Below are 27,507 nucleotides of genomic sequence, written 5' to 3' on the forward strand. Positions count from 1 at the left end.
TTTCTAAGATTGTAGGAAATCTCAAAATCTAATTTAAACCCACAGATAAAAATATTTCAATGGATGTATACAAATGTAATCGTAAAAAGATGATATTAAAACTTATGAAATGATTAAAATTGCAACGAAATGTGATCATTTTGATAGATTTTTTAAAATAAATAAACAAATTTCTAAATAAGAAAATTTTATCTTAAAAGTTATGAATAAATAAATATTGATAATCCTTAGAAATTTTCAAGGACATACACAAATCTACTTTACCGCCTACACAATAATATCACTAAATGACCGTACACAGTATAAAAGTGGTGTGTTGTTACAAGTAAAGTTTTGTAAAGGTGATATAAACTCTTATAAAATGATTAAAATTGCACTAGAATTAGATAGTAAATTTGATTATCTTGATATATTTGTGATTATAAAGAATTAAATACCATTCTAAACAACAAATTTTATTAAAATAAATTAATGATGTTGGTGTTTAGGGATAGTATAAAATTATTAATATCTACCCTGAAAAGTAATATAACTAATCCAAGATGATGATATATGTGTACTATGTAAGATTATCAAAATTTTAAAAAATCTACTTCATATTATCGACAAAAAGATTATGATGAATTGATGGTGAGTGGTGACAATACAAATGTAATAGAGAGATTTAAATTAAACATTTTGAAGATAATACAATATATTATAAGAAAACGAGTAAAAATTTTTTAAAAAATGATAAATATGATTATCTTAATAAATTTATAATTTAAAATAGTAAAATATAATACTATTTTAATCTAAAAAGTGGGCAATAGCAAATGATGAGAGAGCTTCTCGAGTGAGAAAAAGGTTATATATGTTGACAGTTTTTACTTAGATTATAAAGTTTTCCGAAGGTATATCTCATAAAGTGATTAAAACTTAACTAGAATAAGATAGAAAATTTGATTATCTTGATATATTTGTGATTAAAATTATTAAGTACAATTCTAAACAACAAATTTTAGTAAAATAAGTTGACGAATGACGATGGTGGGTTTAGAAATAATATAAAATTATTGATATATATCTTAAAAAATAATTCAAGATGTAGACTAGTGTGTTATGTTAGATTATCAAAAAATTTAAAAAATCTACTTCATATCACCCATAAAAAGATTATGATGAATCCACGGTGATAATACAAATGTTATAGATGAGTTTAAATTAAGTGTTACAAATTTTTTTATCTTTAAACTAATAAAATATGGTTCTAAACTCAAATAAAAGTAAAAACTTAAAAGCTTATCATCAACAAATAATGACATGACTACTTTTTGGATGAATGCGTGCAGTTCACGTGTCTTATATCACTTTAAGCCCTACAATTATTGTTCATAAATTTCGTTGTAGATAGAATTTATCATGATATATAAAAAAAAAATACACATTTCTAATGCTTGAAACACAAAATAATAGTTGAGTAAAAATAATTCAAGATGACAATTCATGAACTCATATATTTGTAAGATTGTAGGAAATCTTGAAATTTAGTTCAAATCCACACAAAAATATTTCAATGGATGGATGCAAATGTAATTGTAGAAGATGTTATAAAACCTTATGAAATGACTAAAATTGTAATGAAAAGTGATAATAAATGTGATCATTTTGATATATTTTCTATAAAAAAAATTAAATAAATTTCTAAATAAGAAATTTCATATAAGTAAACGTTTTGAAAATAATACAAAATCTTATAAGAAAATAATTTATATTGAAAATAAAAGATAATAAGACAATAAATGCAATGTGATTATCTTTATAAATTTATGATTTAAATAATAAAATACGATTCTAAATTCAAAAAATAAAATCAAAAGCTTATCATCAACAAATAATGGTTGAATTTCTTTTTGGATGAAAGCGTGAAATTATCGTGCCTTAGATCACTTTATCACTAGAATTATTCTTAAAAAGTCTCATTGTAGATAGAATTAATCACGATATATAAAAAATCACACATGTGTAATGCTTGAAAGCACAAAATAATATCTACCTAGAAAAATAATTCAAGATGACGATTTGTGTGCTAAGTAAGAGCATCTCCAACGGATGCTGCAAAACGGTAAATTGTCCCCAAAAAAAAAAACGCCAAATTCGATCAATCTCTAGTAGGGACGGAAAAACGGCAAATTTTTGCCGATTGTGAATATTCACTTGTTTTTTTTTTTTTTTTTAACTTTTATATTCATGTTTTATCCCTGTTCTTTTTTCTTAATTCTTTTTGTATCCTTTATTTTGTTTTTATGTATATATATATATATATATATATATATATATATATATATATATATATATATATATATATATATATATATATATTGTTAAATACTTATACATAAATTTTATATTACTAAACATAAATTATACCATTTGAATGATCTCATTGAGACGATTAAAACGAGACTAATATTGAATATAAATTAATTAAAAATTAAACTACATAAAACATAATTTTAACAAAATTAAAGCAAATTACATCTAAAATTAATTTAATTATAATTATATTGTATATTAAAATATTTAAAGTTTTAATTTATAAGATTACAAATTATTTTAGTGAAGAAATAAAAATTTTGGTGTAATGGGTTGGAGATGAAATTTTTTTGATGTAAGAATATGTTGAATCGGTGTCAAATTTGGTGCATAATTTGGTATTTTGAGTTGGAGATGATCTAAGATTGTCAAAATAATTTAAAAATCTAACAAAAAGATTATGAATCGATGGTGACGGTACAAATGTAATAGATGGGTTTAAATTAAGCGTTTTGAAGATGATATTCTTCCCAAAAGGTTGAATCCTCTCCCCCAAGGTCCCCGACACCTCGGCCCGACAAAGCATCTGACATGCTAAATCTTTAGTTACTGCGCACAATGAGATAAATGTGACTGAGTTAATAAATTTATGGTTTAAAATAATAAAATATTCATTCCGTGCATCCTCCGGGCGAAAATACTAATACAATACTATAACAAAATATTTTAATCTAAAATAAAAAGTGAGATGACAGGGGTTGTGGAGTGAGAAAAAGATTATATATATTGACAGTTTTTACTCTAATTATACAAATCCATTTTTCCAATAAAAGCAGTAACATTTGAATATTTATTTTTCAGTTTTGAGTGTAACATTGGCAAGTATAAAGCCATATGATAGCACAAAAAGGCATTTCCCTTTGGCCTTTGCACCCCCACCCCTTTCTCTCTTGCTTTCTGCACCCCTCTAGCCCCACTCTGCTCTTCTTCTCGTTGAATTCGCCATTGCAGAGAGAAAAGAAAGAATCTTGGGGAACAAAGGAAATGTTATCAAGAGTGACAAGCATGGTATGGATGGATGGGAAAGAGGAAGAACAAACGGGTTCTTGGGCACAGAACAACAACAACGGCTGCACAAATGGCGGCGGCCACCACCACCATAGCGGTGGCGCCGGAGGAGGGTTGGCGGGCAAAGAGGAAATGGAGATGGCAACGATCAAGTCCATGCTGGAAGCTGAGGATGTGGAGTGGTACATGGCTAGCCATCACCATAGCCACAATGGTGCACCCATGCAAGGCCATGGGAGCATCTCTTTCTCTACGAATTTCTCTGAGCCTGACAACAATCTGATCTTGAACCCAGTGGATTCCTCTTCCTCTTGCTCTCCCTCTTCTGCTTCAGTGTTCAATGCTCTTGACCCTTCTCAGGTTCACTATTTTTTGCCCCACAAGCCCACCATCATGACCCATCCCTTGGATCAGGGTGGGTTTGATTTGGGGTGTGAGAGTGGGTTTCTTGAAACTCAAGCTCTGAGCGGTTTGAGCAGAGGGGGAGGGGTTTTGGGTGGTGGGTTTGGTGATTTGAGCTGTCAGAACTTCTTGGGGGCTCCCAACTTGAGCTCTGTTCCTCAATTTGGTTCAACCCATTTGCTGCAAATTCCACACAATGGTGAAGGAGGAGGGGGGTTTGGTCCACTAGGGTTTGGAGAGGGGTGTGTGAACTTGAATGTGAATGTGAATGTGAATGGGAATGAGAATGAGAATGCTTTGTTTCTTAATAGGTCCAAGTTGTTAAAACCACTTGATAATTTTGCCTCAATTGGGGCACAGCCTACTCTCTTTCAAAAGAGGGCTGCTCTTAGGAAGAATCTTGGTAATTCTAGTGGGAATTTAGCACTTTTGGGTGGTGAAATTGGCCACACTTGTAGCAATCTTGATAGCGGCTTCGATAACAAGAATGAAGTGAATGAGAGGAAGAGGAAAGGGAGCAATGGGGGGGATGAATTGGAGGATGTGAGCATTGATGGCTCCAACTTCAACTATGACTCCGATGAGCTTGTCGAAAACAGTGGCAAGGTTGATGAAAGTGTCAAGAATGGTGGAATTAGCTCCTCCAATGCCACCGGGGCCGACCAAAAGGGGAAGAAGAAAGGGCTTCCAGCCAAGAACTTGATGGCAGAAAGGAGGCGTCGCAAGAAGCTCAACGACAGGCTTTACATGTTGAGGTCTGTCGTCCCAAAGATTAGTAAGGTAAAATTCTTTGCAGCAAGTTCTCGTGAATTTCAACATGTTTTAGCAATTCACATTCATCAGTCCTTTTGCTTCCCTTTCGATTTTGAATTTTCTTGCTTGCTTGTGTAATTTGATTTTATGAATTACTCGACTGTGCTATTCAAAAGATATGCTGATTAATTTAAAAGTATTGATAGCATTAAATACACTCACATGGAGTTTATGAAATTATGTTCAAAAGCATCTTTAAGTTCTGGACCACAGACAGGGAGATAGACACTGCTATGCTTTGAAAGCTACTACTATACCAGTGAGCCCCATTAGTTATCCTCTTCAGACTTCAATGACATGCTGTAATGTCGAATTTGCTTCTTTTTCTTCTTCTTTTTTATTTTTTATTTTAATAATCTTTTGCATTGCTTTTTATACTTTCCCACTATTATATATTGCTCAAGAAACACCTAGTCTTTTGTGCAAAATTTAGTACCGTAATTAATCATTACTCTGAATTTTCACTAGAACAGACTGATTAAAACTTTAAATCCTAAAAAGACATTTTAAAATCTTTTGAATGGTTGGGTTTGTGAACTAAAGATGGCTTGCATCTTGGTTCAAAACTATTGCTAAGTTTCTAAAATCCAATGGCCTTGCTTTGAGAAAACATTGAAGAAAGATAGTCTGGTTTGTTCTGTCATGAATTTTTCTTCACGAGGGCTTGATATTTATTGTTTTTTAGTGCAATTCAAAGTTATGCAGATCGATACGTGACTTTGGTACCATAATGATTATGAGTTTAAATTGTAATTCTTGCGTATTGCAGATGGACAGAGCTTCGATTTTAGGGGATGCAATTGAATACTTGAAGGAACTTCTGCAGAAAATCAATGACCTCCACAATGAACTCGAGTCTACTCCACCTTGCTCCGCATTAACCCCTAATTCAAGTTTCTACCCGTTGACACCAACTGCTTCTGCCCTACCCTGCCGTATCAAAGAAGAAATCAGTCCAACTGCATTTGCAAGCCCGCTATCTAGTCCAACTGGACAGCCTGCAAGGGTAATATGATTCTTATACGTAAAATGAATTTCTGATTTTGCACTCATCACAAAAACGAAGAAGAAGAATATATATGGTGTCATATTCATTTTCTATGGTATTAAGTATGATGAAATTGGGGGTAACCACAACCAAGTTGGTTAAGGATAAAACTTGTTATCACAGGGTCACGAGTTGAATTCCAGCCTTCTTGGTTTGAACCAGTCAGATATAGCCAACCTAGGCTGGTTTACTTCTTTGTGGTCCTTTGCTGGCTAGGGTCACAAGGCGGGATTTACCCAGGGCACACCCTCAGGTAGTGGCTTCGGGTTCCCTAGTTACCCAAGTATGATGACATTATGTGTATTTGTAGGTTGAAGTAAGGGACCTTGTGGTCCTTTGCTAGCTAGGCGGGGTTTATCTAGTGCACACCCTCGGGTAGTGGCTTCGAGTTTCCCTAGTTACCCCCAAGTATGATGACATTATGTGTATTTGTAGGTTGAAGTAAGGGTTAGAGAAGGAAGAGCGGTGAACATCCATATGTTTTGTAGCCGCAAACCCGGGCTATTACTTTCAACGATGAAGGCTCTTGACAACCTTGGTATAGACATCCAACAGGCTGTTATCAGCTGCTTCAACGGGTTTGCGTTGGATATTTTCCGAGCAGAGGTAATTTCTATTATGAACTGGTGCACACTAGCATGTGTATGAAAAGCTCACACACACAGAAATCTATCCCCTCGCCCCTGCAAGCTTTCACATGCGTTCACATTGCACAATACATGTACAACTGTCCACATGCACATATGTAGGCGAAAGCTAGGACTAACCATTTCACTTTTTCTTGTTTTGAGTGACCATCCTTTGTGAAACATTATTGTCGCCCCCACCCTCATCCCAACCTCCATTTTTGAGTAAGAATTTTAGATGTCCTGTTTTGTCCTCTATTCAGAGACAGTGCTGCTGTTTGAATACTTTGTTGGAACAATCAAGTGTCACCGTTTCTGAATGTGTGCTAGTTCTTTTTCTTCTTTTAAAACGTTCGGGCCTGGGGTAACCCCAGCCAAGATGGCTAAGGATACAAACTTGTAACCACAAGCTCACGGGTTCAAATCCCAGTCCTCTTGGTTTGAGCCAGTCAGCTATGGGCAACCTACGACCATGGCTAGGGTCACAAGGCGGGGTTTACCCAAAAATGATTGTTTATACTTTTTTGCATTGTGAAACTAATTTGGGATTCTATAATGCTCGCAGCAATGCAAGGAAGGCCAAGACATCCATCCAGATCAAATCAAAGCTGTACTTATGGACTCCGCTAGCTTCAACGGGATGATCTAAGCTGTACTCAAGGTCACGGTTTTCAATGTCGTTATTCAGATCAACTTTGCAGTCCTCCTGATATGCATCACTCGTAGCAGATAATGTCGTCCTCGTAAGTCATAACCTTTGGAATTTCAATATTTCGGATTAGTTTAGCATTAAGCATGGCGTTGTTTTGTATTTTGCCCCCGGAAGAAACACCGTTATTTTGCTTTGTAGTTCTGCAAACTGAATGCAGAGATTTTACCATTCCAACCTGGTTTCAAGTTTGCTCTCTTACATTCTATATATATTATGGTTATTTGACTATAGAGAAGTTCAGAGTTCAATCACCCTCGATCTCTCTTGTGTTCAAGGTTCATTTCAGCTGGCTGTTTAAGATAAAAGTGTGTTTAGTTCATCCCAACGATTAAAACATTGAAAAGAATAATGTGAGGATTCAAAATTATTAGAGTTAATTCCCAAACCCACTATGGCCTTTTATCAAATAGGTTCCTTTTTTTTTTTTGAAAGCTATCAAATAGGTTCCTTAATTTCTCCGATCCTCCGACTTTTGAATTCTAAGTCAAAATGATCATCCGCTAGGTTTGGCGTTAGGTTAGTGTTAAAATGAAGGGTAAAACTGAAAATTTAGATTTTTCACTTCAATTTAAAATAATTTGTGATTCTTTTCAGCAGTCTGCGCACATATTTCTTCAAATTAGGTTTTTGTTCTCTTAAATTTGCAATCAAAATGTGGGATAATCAAGTAATCAACTAGACCATGGGATGGTCTTCCACCCCATGGTCTGCCATGCCAGGGTCGGGCACCCCGAGGGTCACCTCGTGGTCAGGCACCTCATGGTCGGCTACTTGGCCGAGCTCCGTGCTCGGCCAAGGGGCGGGGTCTCCGCGTTGCCCGAGTCTCGCGACGCGTGTTATGGTCCAAGACGTTGAGGGGACCTCCATCGATTTCTCTGAAATTGTTGGGGCGACATGGGGTATAAAAACCCTCATTTGTGTTTTGTTCAAATTACATACTTTGTCTTGTTATTACATAATCATTGTCTTTGTAATAACGTTTCATACACAATTAATACAATATTTATCCCCGTGACATATATTCGTGCATATTTCATCCTGTTGTTACATTCTTTATTTGTTTAATCATATACTTGTTACATTCATTCACATATTCGGGTTATATAATTCGGACCTGAGGGTTAATATAATCCATCAGTTGGTGAGATTCGATCTTGGGTCATTATTTTCAAATTTCACCATGTGTTCAACTGCGTTGTCCATGCGGGAGTATAAAAAGTAAACATGCCCTAGAGGAAGGAGTGTTTGCTTTATTTTGAAAAAAAACAAAACAAAACAAAACAAAAATTTTATATTTGTGTGTTTCGTATTACATGTTGCATATAAAAATAATATATTATTAAGTAATGATTAGGGTAATTATTTATGACATTAATGATTTTAGTAATAAATATTTTTTGAGTACTACTGACTCTGTTACAATGTAGTATCTGTTCATATCTATTTTCTCAATCTATTAAAATACAAATAGTTAATACCGCCCTCACTCGAACCCATGACCTCACAAAGAGTAAATACCGCCCTCACTAGACCACAAAGTTATTGGCATGATAATAAATCTATCTACTATCTACTATACTAATAAGAGCCCAAGAGAGTTAGGCCTATAATGGGTAGAAAAAATGGCGGTCAAATTTTTTAATCAAATGAATGGCTCAGATTGATCAGATTTTAATTTTTCTTTAAGATTTCCTAATTTATCCTTAATGAATATGATTATCCGTTAACTTATCCGTTAAATATTATCTTTTCCGTTAATTTCTGTTAGTTCACCGTTAACTTACTCATTCATTTCAATAAGAAAGGTCTTATGTTCGAACCTCATCCCAATCAAAATTGACATAATTAGTACTCTATTTTACTCTCATTAAATTAAATAATAATTTAGTAGCTACAACAAAAAATAATACATATGCATTTCTTTAATTTAGAATTATGTGTCTACAATATCTTTATTCAAAAAAAAATTATTCATTATCAATAAATTAAATAAGAGAAATAATTTCATTAGTTATATTGTATTTATTTTTCTCCACTATAAAAATTCTTTACATTCAAATTCATCAATTGATTATATTTGATACATTGTCTCTACAATGTCTTTATTAAAAAAAAAATTATTCATTATCAACAAATTAATTAAGAGAAATAATTTTATTAGTTATATTGTCTTTATATTTCTCCAATGTAAAAAATTCTTTACATTCAAATCCATCAATTGATTATATTCACTACATTGTCTATTATCTTTTTTGTGCACTATTTTTTAATTAAATATCAAAGTTATAATACAATATAATGCTATATATTTATTTACCAAGTATTTTATTAATACCATGAAAAAAATTAAAAAATATAATTAATAAAACCAATCATATTAACTACTTGAGGAATTTGTTGACAAAGAGAGTATTCAAATCACACAACAAATTAAAGTAAGAACTACCTCGCAATGTCCTTGTTTGACAATCAGCAATTAGCGGATTATATTAGCAAATTTGACCAGCGAATTATATCAACGGTTGGTAAAAAGATATTTGAAAAAATTAGCTGTTTAGATTAACATGTAAAATGATTTAAGGGTATAATAATAATAATAATAATAATAATAATAATAATAATAATAATAATAATAATAATAATAATAATAATAATAATAATAATAATAATAATAATAATAATAATAATAATAATAATAATAATAATAATAATAATTGTTTTTAAAAAAATAAAAAAATATAATTAAGCCAATCATATTAACTACTTGGGGGATTTATTGACAAAAAGAATATTCAAATCACACAACAAATTGAAGTGGGAAATTATCTCGCAATGTCCTTGTTTGGCAATCAGCCGTTAGCTCTTCAATATCAGTATATATTTAATATTTTAAGCCCTAATTTTTATTTGCTCTCCCTTATGTCCCGTATTTGGTTTCAACCATACCTATACAATTATTTTATTGATAATATTATAATCAATCTTGACTATATTATCTTGCATTTGTAAACTTAGAATTGCCTATTTAAATACGCAAATTTAACATTCAATTATCTATGCATGAACAATTCCAATATAATATTGCCTTGATATACTTTAAAGTACTTATTAAAAAAAAAAAAAAAAAAAAAAAAAAAAAAAACATTGAGCATTATCCCAATCGCGCGATGCGCGTACAAAACTAGTATTTATTATAAGAATGATTAGGATTATTATTTATTGCAATAAATAATAAGTAAAAAGAATTAAAATGTTGATAAATACTATTATGTATTACAAATAATGATTAATATAAAATGTTGTGTACATCATGGAGGGTGTGCTCTTACCCTTAGGCGTGTTTAGTTATTTTTTTTTAAAAAAAAATATTCAAAATTTGTGTATTCTAATTCACATTTGTAGAAGTTTAGAGCATGCACATCTGAGGAGAACGTGGGGAGAATATATACTTTCAAGGAATTTAATGTTCACATAGATGAGATAAAAAAAAAATAAAAAATAAAGAGAGAGAGAGAGAAAATTGGAGAGCAACTGCAAGGACTCGGTTAATGACAGGATGGTGGGACCCAGTCGGAAAAACAACCAAACATGACAGCCTTGTGTGTTTGTCACGAGTGCACCCAGCTGCACGCGCCCGCTCAAGCGCCCCTAACCACGATTACTATATTATTTTTTTTAAAATTTTGAAATCAGTTTTGTGCTTCTTTTTTTTTTTTTTCTCTCTCCTCTCCCGCATTGTCTTTCCTAATCACACTTACAATAAGCCTTTAATATCCCCAACTGATATTGATGTTCTTATACGAATATAAAAATATGATGATTGTAGTAATGAGTATAATAATTATTTATAGTTAATGATTATATTTCTAGTTTGTACAAGTGTATATTATTATAAAATATATGTTATTATTAAGTAATGATTTGAATAATTAACTCTCTAAGTGCCGTTATCTGTTCCGTCACCATCTAATGTTACATGAAAAAAACGCACGCTCAAGGGACCACAAATATTTTCAAAAGAAGCAAAATTTGATATTTCTTTAGGGATCATAAATGTTTCTGACTGAGTTATTAATTTCCAAAATGATCCTCCGACTATGCCCTATTCTCAAATTGGTCTCTTGACTTTTAATTTCTTCAAGTGGTCCTTCGATGTTTGAAATTTAAGTCAAAATGGTCCACTGTTAGTTTGGTGTTAAGTTTGTGTTAAAATGAATGGTAAAATTAGAAATTTAGGTTTTTCACTCCAATTTAAAGCAATATGTGACTCCTTTCAGCAGTCTGCGCATATATTTTTTCAAATTAGGTTTTTGTTCTCCTAAATTTGCAATCAAAATGTGGGATAATCAAGTAATCAACTAGACCATGGGATGGTCTTCCACCCCATGGTCAACCATGCCAGGGTCGGCCACCTCATGATCGGCCAAGGGTTGGGGTCTCCGCGTTGTCCGAGTCTCGCGGCGCGTGTTACGGTCCAAGACGTTGAGGGGACCTCCACCGATTTCTCCGGGGTTGTTGGGGCGACATGGGGTATAAAAATCCTCATTTGTGTCTTGTTCAAACATCTCTTGTTCTAATTACATACTTTGTCTAGTTATTACATAATCATTGTCCTTGTAATAGCATTTCATACACAATTAATACAATATTCATCCCCGTGACATATATTCGTGCATATTTCATCCTGTTGTTACATTCTTTATTCGTTTAATCATATACTTGTCACATTCATTCAGATATTCGGGTTATATAATTCGGACCCGGGAATTAATATAATCCATTAATTGATAAGATTCGATCCTGGATCATTATTTTAAAACTTCACACATATGACCAAATGAGCTGCTCATGCGGGCATCTAAAAATAAACATGCCCTACGGGAAGGAGTGTTTGCTTTATTTTGAAAACAAAAAAAAAAAAAAAACAAAAATTTTGTATTTGTGTGCTTCGTATATATTTGTGTGTTTCGTAATACATGTTGCATATAAAAATATTATATTATTAAGTAATGATTAGGGTAATTATTTATGACATTAATGATTTTAGTTATTAATATTTTTTGAGTACTACTTACTCTGTTAAAATGCAGTATTTGTTCATATTTATTTTTTCAATTTATTGAAGCACAAATAGTTAATTCTACCCTCACTCAAACCAATGACCTCACACAGAGTCAATACCGTCCTCACTAGACCACAAAATTATTGGCATGATAATAAATATTTATTATAAGAATGATTAGGATTATTATTTATTGCAATAAATAATAAGTAAAAAGAATTAAAATGTTGATAAATACTATTATGTATTACAAATAATGATTAATATAAAATGGTGTGTACATCATGGAGGGTGTGCTCTTACCCTTAGGCGTGTTTAGTTCATTTAAAAAAAAAATTCAAAATTTGTGTATTCTAATTCATATTTGTAGAAGTTTAGAGCATGCACATAAGAGGAGAATGTGGGAAGAATACACTACTTTTCAGGAATCTAATGTCTACATAGATGAGAGATAAAAAAAGAGAGAAAATTAAAGAGCAACTACAAGGACCTGATTAATGATAGGATGGTGAGACCCAGATGGAAAAACAACCAAACGTGACAGCCTTGTGTAGCTGTCACGAGTGCACCCAGCGGGCGCGTACAGTGCAAGCGCCCGCTGGGCGCGTCTGACCATGATTATTCTATTATTTTTTTTAATTTTGAAATCAGTTTTTGCTTCTTTTTTTTTTTCCTCTCCCCTCGCACATTCTCTTTCCTAATCACTTTTACAATAATCCATTAATATCCCCAACTGATATTGATGCACTTATACGAATATAAAAATATGATGATTGTAGTAATGGTTATAATAATTATTTATAGTTAATGATTAGGTTTCTAATTTGTACAACTGTATATTATTATAAAAATTTATATTATTATTAAGTACTAGTTTGAATAATAAACTCTCTGATTGTCGTTATCTGCTCCATCACCATCTAATGTTACAGGAAAAAAAAAAAACGCATGCTCAGGGGACCACAAATATTTTCAAAGAAGCAAAGATTGATATTTTTTTAGGAATCATAAATTTTTCTGACTGAGTTAATTCCCAAAATGATCCTCCGACGATGACCTATTCTCAAATTGGTCCCTTGACTTCTAATTTCTTCAAGTGGTCTTTGGACGCTTGAAATTTAAGTCAAAATGGTCCTGTGTTAATTTTGGTGTAAAGTTGGTGTTAAAATGACCATGTTCAGCTTTTAAGATGTGTGTTATACTTTTCTCCATTCTGAAACTAATTTGGGATTCTATAAGAGCATCCACACTAGGGGAGCACATGGGGAGCATGAGTACCTTTAATATATTTAATGTTGACATGGATAAGAGAGAGAGTGTAGAGAGAAATTTTGGGGATCTTCTGCATGAGTTGAGAGAATGAGAGTATTGTGGGGCCCAGCTGAAAAGCAACCAAACGTGACAGCCAATCGTGGCTGTCATGAGTGCACCCAGCAGGCGCGTGTACTGCACGCACCCGCTGGGCGCGTGCATTGCACGCTCCCGGAGCGCATAGATATTATATTTATTTTTTTTATTTTAAAATCAGTTTTTGCTTTGTTTTTTTTTTCTCTCTACCCTTCCACATTTTCTTTCCTAATCACTCTTACATTCTCCCCTCTAAATATCCCCACTGAAAAGGATGCTCTAATGCTGGCAGCAATGCAAGGAAGGCCAAGACATCCATCCAGATCAAATCAAAGCAGTACTTATGGATTCCGCTCGCTTCAATGGGATGATCTAAGCTTATGAGTGGCCAACGGAATATCTCCCGCTTAAGGTCATGGAGTTAAATGTCGTTATTCAGATCAACTTTGCAGTCCTCCTGATATGCATCAGTCGTAACAGATAATGTCGTCTCGTAAGTCAAAACCTTTGGAATTTCAATATTTCGGCTTAGTTTAGCATTAAGCATGGCTTTGTTTTGTATTTTGCCCCCGGAAGAAACACCGTTATTTGGCTTTGTCGTTCTGCAAACTGGATGCAGAGATTTTACCATTCCAACCTGGTTTCAAGTTTGCTCTCTTACATTCTATATATATTATGGTTATTTGACTATAGAGAAGTTCAGAGTTCAATCACCCTCGATCTCTCTTGTGTTCAAGGTTCATTTCAGCTGGTTGTTTAAGATAAAAGTGTGTTTAGTTCATCCCAACGATGAAAACATTGAAAAGAATAATGTGAGGATTCAAAATTATTAGAGTTAATTCCCAAACCTGACTATGGTATTTTCTCAAATAGGTTTCTTGACTTTTAATTTCTCCGGTCCTTCGATTTTTGAATTTTAAGTCAAAATAGTCTTCCGTTAGGTTTGACGTTAAGTTGGTGTTAAAATGAAGGGTAAAAAAGAGAGACCCGATTAAAAACCTAAATTGGAGTGAAAAACCTACATGGATGAGAGATAAAAAAAGAGCGAAAATTGGAGAGAGCCTGCAAGGACCCGGTTAATGGCAGGGCAGGATGGTGGGATCCAGTTGGAAAAACAACCAAACGTGACAGCCTTGTGTGGCTGTCACGAGTGCAACTAGCGGGCGCGTGCAGTGCACACGTCCCTTAGGCACGCCTGACCATGATTATTATATATTTTTTTTAATTTTGAAATCAATTTTTTGTTTTTTTTTTCTCTCCCCTCCCACATTCTCTTTCCTAATCACTCTTACAATAACCCCTTAATATCCTCAACTGATATTGATGCTCTTATACGAATATAAAAATATGATGATTGTAGTAATGATTATAATAATTATTCATAGTTAATGATTAGGTTTCTAATTTGTACAACTGTATATTATTATAAAAATATATGTTATTATTAAGTAATGATTTGAATAATTAACTCTCTGATTGCCGTTATCCGCTCCGTCACCATCTAATGTTACAGCAAAAAAAAAAAAAAAGGCACGCTCAGGGGACTACAAATATTTTCAAAAGAAGCAAAGATTGATATTTCTTTAGGGATCATAGGTGTTTCTGACTGAGTTAATTCTCAAAATGATCCTCCGACTATGGCCTATTCTCAAATTGGTCCCTTGACTTCTAATTTCCTCAAGTGGTCCTTCGATGTTTGAAATTTAAGTCAAAATGGTCCTCTGTTAGTTTTGGTGTTAAGTTGGTGCTAAAATGAAGGGTAAAACTGAAAATTTAGGTTTTTCACTCCAATTTAAAGCAATATGTGATTCCTTTCAGCAGTTTGCGCACATATTTCTTCAAATTATATTTTTGTTTTCCTAAATTTGCAATCAAAATGTGAAATAATCAAGTAATCAACTAGAGCATGGGATGGCCTTCCACCCCATGGTCTACCATGCCAGGGTAAGGCACCCCGAGGGTCGGCCACCTCGTGGTCGGGCACCTCGAGGGTCGGCCACTTGGCCAAGCTCCGTGCTCGGCCAAGGGGCGGGGTCTTCGCGTTGCCCGAGTCTCGCGGCGCGTGTTACGGTCCAAGACGTTGAGGGGACCTCCACCGATTTTTCCGGGGTTGTTGGGACGACATGGGGTATAAAAACCTTCATTTGTGTCTTGTTCAAACATCTCTTGTTCTTATTACATACTTTGTCTCGTTATTACATAATCCTTGTCCTTGTAATAGCATTTCATACACAATTAATACAATATTTATCCCTGTGACAGACGTTGAGGGGACCTCCACCGATTTTTCCGGGGTTGTTGGGACGACATGGGGTATAAAAACCTTCATTTGTGTCTTGTTCAAACATCTCTTGTTCTTATTACATACTTTGTCTCGTTATTACATAATCCTTGTCCTTGTAATAGCATTTCATACACAATTAATACAATATTTATCCTTGTGACATATATTCGTGCATATTTCATCCTGTTGTTACATTCTTTATTCGTTTAATCCTATACTTGTCACATTCATTCACATATTCGGGTTATATAATTCGGACTCGGGGGTTAATATAATTCATTAGTTGATGAGATTCGATCTTAGATCATTGTTTTCAAACTTCACCCATGTGAGCTAAAAGTAAACATGCCCTAGGGGAAGGAGTGTTTGCTTTATTTTGAAAAAAAAAAAAAAAAACAAACAAAACAAAACAAAACAAAAAAAAAAAACAAAAAAACAAAAAACAAAACAAAACAAAAAAAAAAAACAAAAATTTTGTATTTGTGTGCTTCGTATATTTGTGTGTTTCGTATTACATGTTGCATATAAAAATATTATATTATTAAGTAATGATTAGGGTAAGTTTTTATGACATTAGTGATTTTAGTAATAAATATTTTTTGAGTACTATTAATTCTGTTACAATGTACTACTATCTGTTCATATCTATTTTCTCAATCTATTGAAGCACAAATAGTCAATACCGTCCTCACTCGAACTCATGACCTCACAAATTAAAGAGTCAATACCGCCCTCACTAGACCACAAAGTTATTGGCATGGTAATAAATATTTATTATAAGAATGATTAGGATTATTATTTATTGCAATAAATAATAAGTAAAAAGAATTAAAATGTTGATAAATACTATTATGTATTACAAATAATGATTAATATAAAACGTTGTGTACATCATGGATTCATGGAGGATGTGCGCTTACCCTTAGGCGTGTTTAGTTCATTTAAAAAAAAAAAAATCAAAATTTGTGTATTCTAATTTATATTTGTAGAAGTTTAGACCATGCACATAAGAGGAGAATGTTAGGAGAATACATTACTTTCAAAGGAATTTAATACCTACATGGATTAGAGATAAACAAAAAATAAATAAATAAATAAATAAAAATTAAAAAAAAAAATGAGAGAGAGAGAGAGAGAGAAAAAAAATGGGATAGCAACTGCAAGGACTCGATTAATGGCAGGATGGTGGGACCCAGCTAGAAAAACAACCAAACGTGACAGCCTTGTGTAGCTTGTCACAAGTGCATCCAGCGGGCGCATGCAGTGCACGCGCCCGCTGGGCGCCGACCATGATTATATATTATTTTTTTAAAATTTTGAAATCAATTTTTGTTTTTTTTTTCTCTCTCCTTCCACATTTTCTTTCCTAATCACTCTTACAATAACTCTTTAATATCCCCAACTGATATTCATGCTCTTATACGAATATAAAAATATGATGATTGTAGTAATGATTATAATAATTATTTATAGTTAATGATTAGGTTTCTAATTTGTAGAACTATATATTATTATAAAAATATATGTCATTATTAAGTAATGATTTGAATAATTAACTCTCTGATTGCCGTTATCCGCTCTGTCACCATCTAATGTTACAGGAAAAAAAACGCACGTTCAGGGTACCACAAATATTTTCAAAAGAAGCAAAGATTGATATGTCGCTCATGTGCTAGCACGGGTAACAGGTTCTTCATCTGTCCTAGGATCGTGGTTCACTGTGCCACCTTCCTATATTTCTCATTTGGTTGAAGTTTAATGAAATATGTTCTTTCCTTTCAAAAAAAATGTTTATGACTGAGTTAATTTCCAAAATAATCCTCCGACTATGACCTATTCTCAAATTGGTCCCTTGACTTCTAATTTCCTCAAGTGGTCCTTCGATGTTTGAAATTTAAGTCAAAATGGTCCTCTGTTAGTTTTAGTGTTAAGTTGGTGTTAAAATGAAGGGTAAAACTGGAAATTTAAGTTTTGCATTCCTATTTAAAGCAATGTGATTCTTTTCAAACAGTCTGCGCACATATTTCTTCAAATTAGGTTTTTGCTTTCCTAAATCTGCAATCAAAATGTGGGATAATCAACTAGAAGGCCAAAAAAGTGCATGATGTCCTTGCCTAAATCTGCAATCAAAAAGCTCATAAGTCTTCAAGTAAAGATCCTTACTATGCACACCTCCTATTTCACAACTCAAAGAAACTAGCATCTTGTTTATGTCTTCGTGCTCAAATTCTTCTCTCCTTAAACTTTGATCCTTCCATAGAAAAAACTTGCAACTATTTCCATCCTGGACATGTAAAAGTGAAACATTCTAAAAAAAAAAAAAAAGAGTGAAACAAAACTACAAATACATAAAACTTTAAACAAAAAAGTGACTTGCGATTAAAACTGGAAAAATAAAAAACAAAAAAATTTCAGATTATTCTGTAAAATTACGGAAAAATTAGGGAAACAAAACTGCAAAATAAACTATTAAAATTGGAAAAATAAGAAACAAAAAAAAAAAATTACAGACAATAACCGTAAAATTACGGGAAAATTAGGAAAAAATTATGAAAGAAATGAAAAAAATGAAGAAAATTGAAATATAAATTCACACAATGTCTACCTTTCATCTTTGACACCTGAAAATTTTTGTGTTCGAGTCTCTAGTTGTGCAAATAGGAACTTTCAAACAACTATTACAAAATATACTAGGCTCGTACTTCATATTTGCTCTCACTCGTGATGAATTCGAAAAAGATAACATCACCAACATTCTTATATGTTGATGAAACTATCTAGTCTACTAGATATGCTTGCACGGCAATAAGAAGGGCAGAAGAAGTGGTATGACTCAATAATTTAGAATTTTGGTTATCTAATAAACCTAATTTGGGGGAACTGATTAAGAAATAAGGCCACATAAGCAAAAAATCGATGCCATATCATCAGGAATATTGATTTATGTATCAAAATATACGTTATAAAAGGTCAAGACAGTGTCGGCCCTGGCCATATTTAGCCAGGGCCTGCGCACAGAGCCCCCAAATTTTGGTGCCCCCAAATATTATGAAGTATATATATGTACACACATTTACATAGTGTGGTGGCTGGCCCAATTTTTTGGGGCACTTTTATGAAAAAAAAAAATATTATTATATATTTATGTTTTATATATTAGTGTTTGTGTAACTTATGTATAAAGAAATCAAGACAGTCTAAAATTCTACAAAGTTTACATTCTTAATTCCTAAGAACTTGATTTACGTATAGAGTTATAGTCAACTTATAGGAATTGAGGTGGACCTATTTGACTATTGTAAAATTATTATATATATAAAGAGTAAAAACTTACTCTTATTTCTAAATTTGTATTCACAATGCAGAAATTCGGTCTCAGTAATTATTAATTTGAAGTGCATTGTTTGTGCATTTGACATCCTCAATTTTTTTATCCTTCATGATAAAACGATGAAAATATGTAAGTTAAATATTTTAATTCTTTAAATTTATTCAAAATTTGGAATTTTTTTGATAGGTGAATAAAAATCTAATTTTTTGTATTTTGATGCTACAATTGCAATATCAAATAGTCTTGACTATTTCCATTACTGTTGTATATGCATAAAGAACTTTTTAAAGTTGAAGTTGTTGAAATCTTACTTATGATCAAGTATATTGTAAGAAAAGACTCAATGGATTGGTGAATGATTTTACATCCCTGAAGAAAAAGAAGAATGTCACTTTTTAAGTGAAAATTTGAATGATAAATTTTCTATAGACTATTATATATTTTGGTATAATATAATATATCTTCATTTGATTATAGTATATTTTTGTTACTTAAAATAATATCAATTAGTCATGTTCTTCCTTCTATTTTTTGTTTAGACCTTTTCCTAATATAATTTTTAAGTAATCAATTTCAACACTAATATACAAATCTTATAATTTCAAATAAATATACACTTTCTAATATTAGAATTATTTATAATTTTATCATTAATTTTATTATTTAAATATATAATAAAAAAAATTTATCCATGCATCGCACGGCTAATTTACTAGTTTACAATTATACAAAAAGGGGTCTTCTCAAGCCACCTTATTAAACCCCTTGACAACCAAGCGCGCCTTATGGCGCTCAGCTGACCCATCGACCTTGCGCTTGGTACGAAACACCAACTTACAACCAATAATGTTCATACCAGACTGAGCAGGCACCAACTTCCACGTGTCATTGTTCAATAAAGTATTGAACTCTTGATCCATGGCCTCACGTCACTCTGGATGACGGGCTGCCTGAGAATAACATGTTGGATCCACCAATCCAGTAGAAGCCACTAAAGCCTGTAACTGTGAAGGATCACCATGAGTCATATGACGCAGCATCTTAGGATGTGAGCGCTGCAAGGGCATCGTGCGTGTCCTATTCCTCCGAGGAGACGAAGCAGGAACAACCGGAGCAGGACTCAACACGGAACCGACATGAAGACCATCAGAAGAACCAACCTCACCAGCTGGAGCCACAGGACCAGCACCCCAAGGCATCACACCATCACCAAGACCCTCACTTAATACCTGCACAGAAGGGACTGAATCAAAGGAAAAAACACCCGCATCAAAACGCACATGACGACACATATAGATTTTACCAGTATTCAGGTCATACAACGATACCGTTAGACACAGCATAACCAAGAAACACACACGAAGCTGACCGAAACTCCATCTTGTGCTTATTATATGGACGCAAATAAGGAAAGTAAAGACAACCAAAAGCAAGAAAGAAAGAATAAGTAAGAACAGACTGAAAAATCCTCGATGCGGACTATCAAATTTCAACACAGAAGGCAGCAAACGATTAATTAGATAGACAGTCGAAATCCCAATACTTATAGGGAACAAAGCTATTAGCCAGTAGAGTGAGGTCAGTCTCAACAATGTGACGATGACAATGCTCCACACAGCCAATCTGCTACACCTATGAACGAACGATACCCAGAGACTGGAAAACAAAGTGCAATTTTTTATGTTTACCCCCTAAATCCGATTGAATAAACTTAATAGAACAAGAAAATAAGCGTTCAACCATAGAACGAGACTACTCAAACACTTTCTATATATCATATTTCAAGCGTAAAGGAAATAGCCAAGAATAACGCGTATGCTCATCAACAAATAACACGAAATAATGATTCCCATTCAAAGACATAACAGGGGTAAAACCCCAAATATCTGTGTAAACAAGATCAAGTACATGTCTACTACTAGAATCAACCCTATCTAAAGAAAATCTCGAAGACTTTCTCATTTGACAAACAGAACACAACGATGACGAACTAACATTTATTGAACTAACGGAACAATTTTGTATAACACGACTCAGAACTTTATAATGAGGATGACCTAACCGATGATGCCACACAACAGATGAGGCACGAGCAGACAGGTACGCAATAGGAGAGCGTGGAATCGACAGCGAGTACAACCCAATAGAACTTGGACCTCTAAGCAGTACCGCATTGGTAACGCGATCCTTCACAACAAAGAAAGAAGGATAAATTCGAAAAAAGACATCGTTATCCGACGGAGAGCTATCACCTTGCATCGGATAACGATGTCTTTTTCGTCTGGCTCATACCTGCGTCGAGGAACCGAACGCCGCCTCCACCGCCTGTCAGACTTGCCGGGAAGCCGGACGCCCAATCGCCAGACACATCACCTCATCCGAGAGGGAGGAGATGAGCATTAAGAGGATCACCTAATCCTGTTGCACCCACGCAACATACGCAAGATTCGCCAGAGCTGCAGCCGCACCACCATCATTCGCCAAGGTCGCCGGCAGACAGGGCAGAGAGCCGTCAACGAAACACAAGAGGTTCTGCCCTCTAAGAAAAGGAATCAGATGTGTGATCCAAAAGAGGTAGTTCCGACAGGTAAGTTTGATGGACACGAAATAGTGCGCAGAGGATAGCGAGTTGGAGGCCATCGTCAGTGGAGAGGAGACTGTCATTACCGTACGTTCAGAAGAAGCGGTACTGTGAGTGGCCATTACAGAGAAAGGATCGACTAACCTACGGATACCAGATGAGAGTATAGAAGTGTGTATTGTGTATTTAATCAGATTACAAAGAATATGGCCCTGTTTGGTAAAATGGCTGCTAGCTGATAGCTGATTGTGTTAATTAGAGGGTATAAATAGTTGATAACATTAGCTGATTGTAGAAAAGTGTTTGGTAAATTAGCTGTTAGTTGATAGTTGTTTGGTATAATTTCTTTTCTCAAAAAGCTAATTGAAAAAGTTGCTTAGAGTAGCTTTTTCAATTTTAGCCTTTTGGAGTTGCAAAAAGCTAATTAACCAAACATTTATATTGATATTTTAACTAAATCAAACAATTAAACAATTAATAGTGGTCAAATAAATCAAAATTGGCCTATAGGCCAATTTTTTATCAAACAGGGCCCATATGTAAATACAAACGACAACAAGAGATCTAACAAAAGTATAACACCTAGAGTCCTAATAACTTTGATCCTAAAAAATGTATTTTGATACATTCTTCCACAAGAATGAGCATCCGTTCAATCAATTAAGGAGCAATACAGTGAATGTAAATGGGACTTGTAGGAAGTGCGATTCCAATAGACATAAATCAAGACCAAAATACTCCCATAAATATTAAATTGCATCAAGAACATGATGGATGTATAAACTATAATGCCGGTCCCATGTAACGGTTGACATTTCAACTCCCAAAACATAAACTCTACAAAAAACAACTGCAAAGGCATTCGAGTAATCGTATTAACTTTTCTTACTTACAGAACTACTATGTACAAAAATGTGAAACATTCAAAAGCAGTGTTACCTCATTAATGCCAATATACATACTATGTATAGAATAGGGAACCATAAGTTGGCTTCCAAGGGGTCCAAAATTGCAAAAATATAAGAAGCTGCAATGATACATACATGCATCTCACTGCATTCAAGCATCCCCACAAAATCAAACAACCTGAAAGGATACTTGTCTTCTCCTGGCAGCATTATCAACCTGTCATGTATGATACACAGCCAATGAGATTCAGTAGCAACCAACCCGTAGATAAAAAGTTTGATTTAAACTCAAATTCCTTGAGTATGTTAATTAAGATGAAAGCCCACCGAGAGGAGGAAAAGACTTGTGAGCATACATATGTGTATAATTATTCCCTCTAGTAGTGCTTTACAAACAAAATACCTAGATCTGAGGAGAAATCAACATTCCTCAGCACTGGACTTAGGAGGAGGCAGCAAAACCTTCACTTCCTTGGTGTCCAATCCTGCAATCGACGATGTATCCTCATCCTTTGAAGTCAGAGTTCCTGGCTTCATATGCTGCACCTCCTCTTTTGTGTAGAGGTGAATTTTATGAACCATAGCACAAAATTCTCTGTTTTTGGTGAAAGGGGAGGCAACATTAAGTAGATGACACAAAATATGCTATTCAAATTACAATGTAGATAATCTTTCTTTATATATTTAGTCAAGATATGAGAATGTCCTTACTGCCACGGATCATCTCCGACAAGCATCATGTCACCCTCACCATCAGTATACACAACCATCCAATTGCTGTTCCGTGCCTTAAGTTCACCATTAAAATCAAACAGATTGTCCAGTTCAGCAATCAATTCATCATAGTTGTTGTACTTGGCAAGATATACGGACCTACCAAGGGCAGTGCCCTGTTTATGAACCTGAATATAAAGATGCATGTGCAAAAGCAAAGTCATGCACAAGCGGTCCATAAAAGAAACACGAAAAAAAAAAAAAAACTTTTAAAAAATATTTTTTTAGAACCTTGGTGCAACTCCTTGTTGAACCACTGCAGACCTTGCCCACCCTTCCTCTACCACCAACATGAAAGGTTTGAAGTTCTTTTTCCTTCTCATTGCCTGTAACTCCATTTATCACTTTAGAGTCCTTTGGTTGCTCAGACCTTTGTTCAGATTCAATTGCAGGTGACTGATGAGAGGATATACCCAAATCGCTATGGACTATTGACTCAGTCATTGCATTTTCACTTAACATAGGAGGACCCATTGAAGAAGAATTACTAATCAGAGGTATGCCAAATAGTTTGCAGTTCCCCTTTTTTGGTTCAAATGCCTCGTGCTGTTGTACTGATACTGGTTTTGGCATCAGTTCTCTAGAATGAGCAGGTATTTGCAGATAAGAAGTTGGAGGCATAAACCAGTTCCCCTGCTGACTGTCAAGTCTATGACCAGGTAGCATTGAATACTCACTTAAGCCACCACACCTAGAGTCTCCTGGTGCCTGATAAGGTGTATCAGAACCCTGTCCATGAGGTTTACTGCTTGAATCCATCAAATTAAGTGATAGACCAGAGGCAGAGGGTACAGCAGGCCATGGTTTTCCAAGTAAGTTAAACTCCCCTTCCTGACATTTAGTTTGTCGCTTCACCAAACTAGCAGGAACTGGCATTTGATCCCCTGACTGAAAAGAAAGGCCATGGGACGAATTAATGTACATCCCAAAACCTGATGATAGAAGAGCTGTAAATGATGATTCTGGCCTCCCTAAAGACAAACGTTTATTTGAACTACAGCGGTGTGATGCGTAAAGATCATCAAGCTTCTCATCATTCACAGATGGTGGACATGGTGTTGGCTTCTCAGATGATTCTGACTGCTTACTTTCTGCAAAGGCACCTCTCAAGGTCGATAATTCTTGACCTTGCAAGACCCTTGAAAACCCACTGGCAGAAGAGGGGTCTACAGATAGTTTGGATGAACCTACAGCAAACCAAAAAGCATATGAGGCTCCAATAGCTTGAAACCAACAGAATGGAAATGGCAAAAATGAGAAATATAAATTAAAAGCACTAACAACCTTCTCTTGTAAGAACAGATGAATCAGGTGAAGATGGAAAAGCATTCGATCGAGGCCTTTTTGATCTTGGTACAGGAAGTGGATTAAGTGCAGATGGACAAAGAGAGGGCTCTATTTGCCAAGGTGAAACTCGGTCCGGCCTAGGAATGGTGGAAGTTTCATCCCACCGCACCTTAAAGTAGCCATACAGAATGACCATTTTAGAAGCAGAAATAAAAAGCAGCCAGTAACTCACCAGAAGACGCAAGATATTACCTTGAGGCATCTCCATTTCGATTCCGGCCACCTTTGGTGATCACAATCTTCAATTCCAACGATAGTTCCAGTAAACCTAAAAAAATTGTAAAGTTATCCCCCATAAAACACTCAGAAATGAATTAATGATACTCGTATTAAATTCTTATAGACACATTTGACCTCAGCAATGCTAAGTTGCTAACATCATACGTACTTCTGCTCCGGAGCTTCTTCTCCTTCAAACCTCATTTTGAACCTCATTCCTATGGAATAGTTATTTTTCACAGACTCCATATATTGGTCATGTGGAATAATAAATTCTGCGGGGCTTGTCCTGCACAAATAAAATCACCAGTAAGTGCACACATTGTTTCAATCTGAAAGGCAAGATGCTTCTCTTTTCAACTCCTTTTTTAAGTCATTTTCTGGACACAAGAAAAAGACTTTCAGTCCCTACCTAGGTTTGTAATACACCGTAAACATGGTATTAGTCTGAATGGCATGCCATGCTGTTGCCAGCACACCAAGATGCATACTGTGACTGGATATAACAGATGATGGAATGTTACTCTGATGCCTCATTGTGCGTCTAACCCCAACAAGAAGCTCCCCATTCTCACCTCTAGAAATCGAAAAGGATAAGAGTCATGAAAAAAATTCTAAAAATATCTTTAAAAATAAATAGTAAAAATATTAAAAATAACCAACCTTAAAAATATGAAGGCATCACCAGCAACAAGCCTTTTTGAACTAACAAAGACACTCCAACCACTTTGAAGGAGGTGCCTCCGTGGTTGGCCTGAATTAGGATAGCAGCATAAGTATCATTTCAAGAAAAAGCAGCCCAAAAAAACACCCTTCTAGTAGGTTTGGGGTTGACATGGACAAAAGTAGGATGGTGTGCTGATACTAGTATCTAAATCTTTTTAACCAATTTGATCAGAAATTATTGTCATATTGAACTAGCTGCAATTACAAATAGTTGCGTACTCATATAAAAGACTTTAAAGCATGTGGCAACCATAACTACAACAAATTCCACAAAGTAGGCACAAGACTATTTAGACCAAAGATGCAATCATACCCCGAAATATATGCCTGAAGCGCCACTCACTTCCATGCAGATCCCTGGCCACCAGCTCCTGGCTTGGAGGCTGCCGGGACATGTCCTGTCGTAAATCAAAGAGCACTTACCATCAAGCACTAGTTTCTAATAGACATCTGACAACAAACATAATACAAAACAGTAATCATACATATACAAAGATTGCGCAAGAAAGGAATCTTTCTAACCAATGGCGGGAGACACTCATCAGCATGCCGTCTCAACACTGAAAATCCTCCATGGGTGCTTGTATCTGAGGCTGTAAGCGTCTTACAAAAGGAATGTACTTGAACATGTGGTGGTGAAGGTAGCACGGTTTCCTTCTTAATTGCATTCTCATCTTGCTGCCATTGAATAACACCAATTACTATAAATAAATCTTTCCCATCATTCAAATTCACAAATTGAACCATCTCCCCTTCACAGGTATAAAACTTACATTCTCTTCCGGCATCAATGTTACTTGTGCATAAACCTCATCAGTATCTGCTTCAGCCTAACCATTCACATAGAGAAGAAAATTGCATATGATTTGACATAATAAAATCCAGTAAGGACTAGTGGGGGGTGTCAAAAGAAAAATCTCAAGAAACAAGCATTTTTCTAAAGCCAAATATAAAATTTTTTTTAAAAAAAAAAAAGAAGAAAAAAAAATTCTTAAGAGAAGACCAACAGATCAGTGTCTTACCTTCAACAGGACATTAACCACGCGGCAGAGGATCTTCCAAGGAAGCTTATAGATTGGCATCTGCTGCTCTGCCACTTGATTAGTTGATGCTTCAACCTACCAAACAAACACATCGAAGTTTCCGCACTCGTGAGTCGTGTCTACTTACTTAACCAGCGTCATTAATTTAACCCAAATTGGAAATTCCAAGTTCGAAGGAAACGAAACGGAGCCATAGAATTTACACATAATGCAAAAATATGTACGAGTAGAAGCAAAATCAGGAAGAACATTAAGAGAACTGGAATAATCTTTATCCCATCTTAGCTCGAAAAGATGCTTAACGAGTTGTGTAGAAACAAACCTGCTCGATATGACCTTGCGGGAAATAGAACACCAGCTCCTGCTCACGTGGCACTGTCACCAGCGGCCCGGCACAAGCCCGCCATAGCTCCGTGTACAACGCTCTCTCAACATCTAAAACAAAAACACAAAACACAAATTTAACTCAGCACCTAGCAATCTAGCATCACCACAAACAGTTATTAAAACACATAAAACGCAATATATGAAAAATTCTACTAGAGCAAAACAACAACAACAACAAAAGCTGCTAGGCTCGGCTCACCTTTACCGGCTCCGGAGACACTCCGACCACCGTCAGGAGGCGGCGCACACGAGCCACAACTCGACTCAGCGTAACCCCTGGCCGCCGTAACCTCTGAAGTAGCCATTTCCGAACCTTCGAGGAGTTTCTTCGCAAGATACGGATCTCACATCCCCGACGCGATTCTCCAAAAACAGATGTTCAGTCAGACACAACACCAAAATCACCTCAATCAACTGGAAATTCTCTAGATTCCAAAGCTTTCTCACTCTAGTTTCTCTCTCTACATCAGCTTCGCTCTGTGTGTGTGTGTGCAGAAGATGGGCTAGTAGCGTTATGACACAGAACAGAGACCT

The 27,507-nt window shown here is 34.9% G+C and overlaps 2 protein-coding genes and 1 long non-coding RNA gene across 5 annotated transcripts; 2 read left to right on the plus strand and 1 right to left on the minus strand.

Moving 5' to 3' along the window:
- Positions 1–461: 461 nt before the first annotated feature.
- LOC109165475 lies at positions 462–24,980 on the plus strand. Its single transcript, XR_002051553.1, has 3 exons — positions 462–476; positions 21,085–21,088; positions 24,906–24,980. It is a non-coding gene; the product is annotated as an uncharacterized LOC109165475 (long non-coding RNA).
- Positions 3,175–14,029, plus strand: LOC109165473 (transcription factor ICE1). 3 transcript variants are annotated; one of them, XM_019314252.1, is made up of 5 exons: positions 3,175–4,545; positions 5,348–5,584; positions 6,062–6,232; positions 6,818–6,904; positions 13,751–14,029. In XM_019314252.1, exons 1-4 carry the CDS (start codon positions 3,190–3,192, stop codon positions 6,899–6,901), a joined length of 1,848 nt encoding a protein of 615 aa, XP_019169797.1. In that variant the 5' UTR covers positions 3,175–3,189; the 3' UTR covers positions 6,902–6,904; positions 13,751–14,029. The 3 variants fall into 3 exon arrangements, with proteins under 3 accessions (XP_019169797.1, XP_019169798.1, XP_019169799.1); XM_019314253.1 differs by having other exon boundaries at positions 13,772–14,029; XM_019314254.1 differs by lacking the exons at positions 6,062–6,232; positions 6,818–6,904; positions 13,751–14,029 and adding an exon at positions 5,937–5,984.
- LOC109165472 (auxin response factor 2-like) lies at positions 22,308–27,507 on the minus strand. The gene is made up of 15 exons (XM_019314251.1): positions 27,173–27,507; positions 26,909–27,021; positions 26,566–26,661; positions 26,317–26,373; positions 26,066–26,221; positions 25,857–25,941; positions 25,481–25,571; positions 25,230–25,394; positions 24,987–25,106; positions 24,791–24,866; positions 24,536–24,707; positions 23,483–24,438; positions 23,189–23,379; positions 22,881–23,072; positions 22,308–22,694 (listed from the first exon to the last, which is right to left on the minus strand). The coding sequence occupies exons 1-14, from the start codon at positions 27,276–27,278 to the stop codon at positions 22,898–22,900; spliced, it is 2,559 nt and encodes an 852-aa protein (XP_019169796.1). The 5' UTR covers positions 27,279–27,507; the 3' UTR covers positions 22,308–22,694; positions 22,881–22,897.

The sequence above is a fragment of the Ipomoea nil genome, unplaced genomic scaffold (genome assembly GCF_001879475.1).
Source record: "Ipomoea nil cultivar Tokyo-kokei standard unplaced genomic scaffold, Asagao_1.1 scaffold3069, whole genome shotgun sequence".
NCBI classification, from domain to species: Eukaryota; Viridiplantae; Streptophyta; class Magnoliopsida; order Solanales; family Convolvulaceae; genus Ipomoea; species Ipomoea nil.

Excerpts from the sequence above, each read along its gene's own strand:
- LOC109165473 (XM_019314252.1), top strand. The coding sequence starts at position 3,190 with ATGATAGCACAAAAAGGCATTTCCCTTTGGCCTTTGCACCCCCACCCC. Across the intron at positions 5,585-6,061 it reads CAACTGGACAGCCTGCAAGG|GTTGAAGTAAGGGTTAGAGA; the intron begins GTAATATGATTC and ends GTGTATTTGTAG. Across the intron at positions 6,233-6,817 it reads TGGATATTTTCCGAGCAGAG|CAATGCAAGGAAGGCCAAGA; the intron begins GTAATTTCTATT and ends TAATGCTCGCAG.
- LOC109165472 (XM_019314251.1), bottom strand. The coding sequence starts at position 27,278 with ATGGCTACTTCAGAGGTTACGGCGGCCAGGGGTTACGCTGAGTCGAGT. Across the intron at positions 27,022-27,172 it reads TGTCTCCGGAGCCGGTAAAG|ATGTTGAGAGAGCGTTGTAC; the intron begins GTGAGCCGAGCC and ends TTTTTGTTTTAG. Across the intron at positions 25,395-25,480 it reads GATGCCTTCATATTTTTAAG|AGGTGAGAATGGGGAGCTTC; the intron begins GTTGGTTATTTT and ends TTCGATTTCTAG.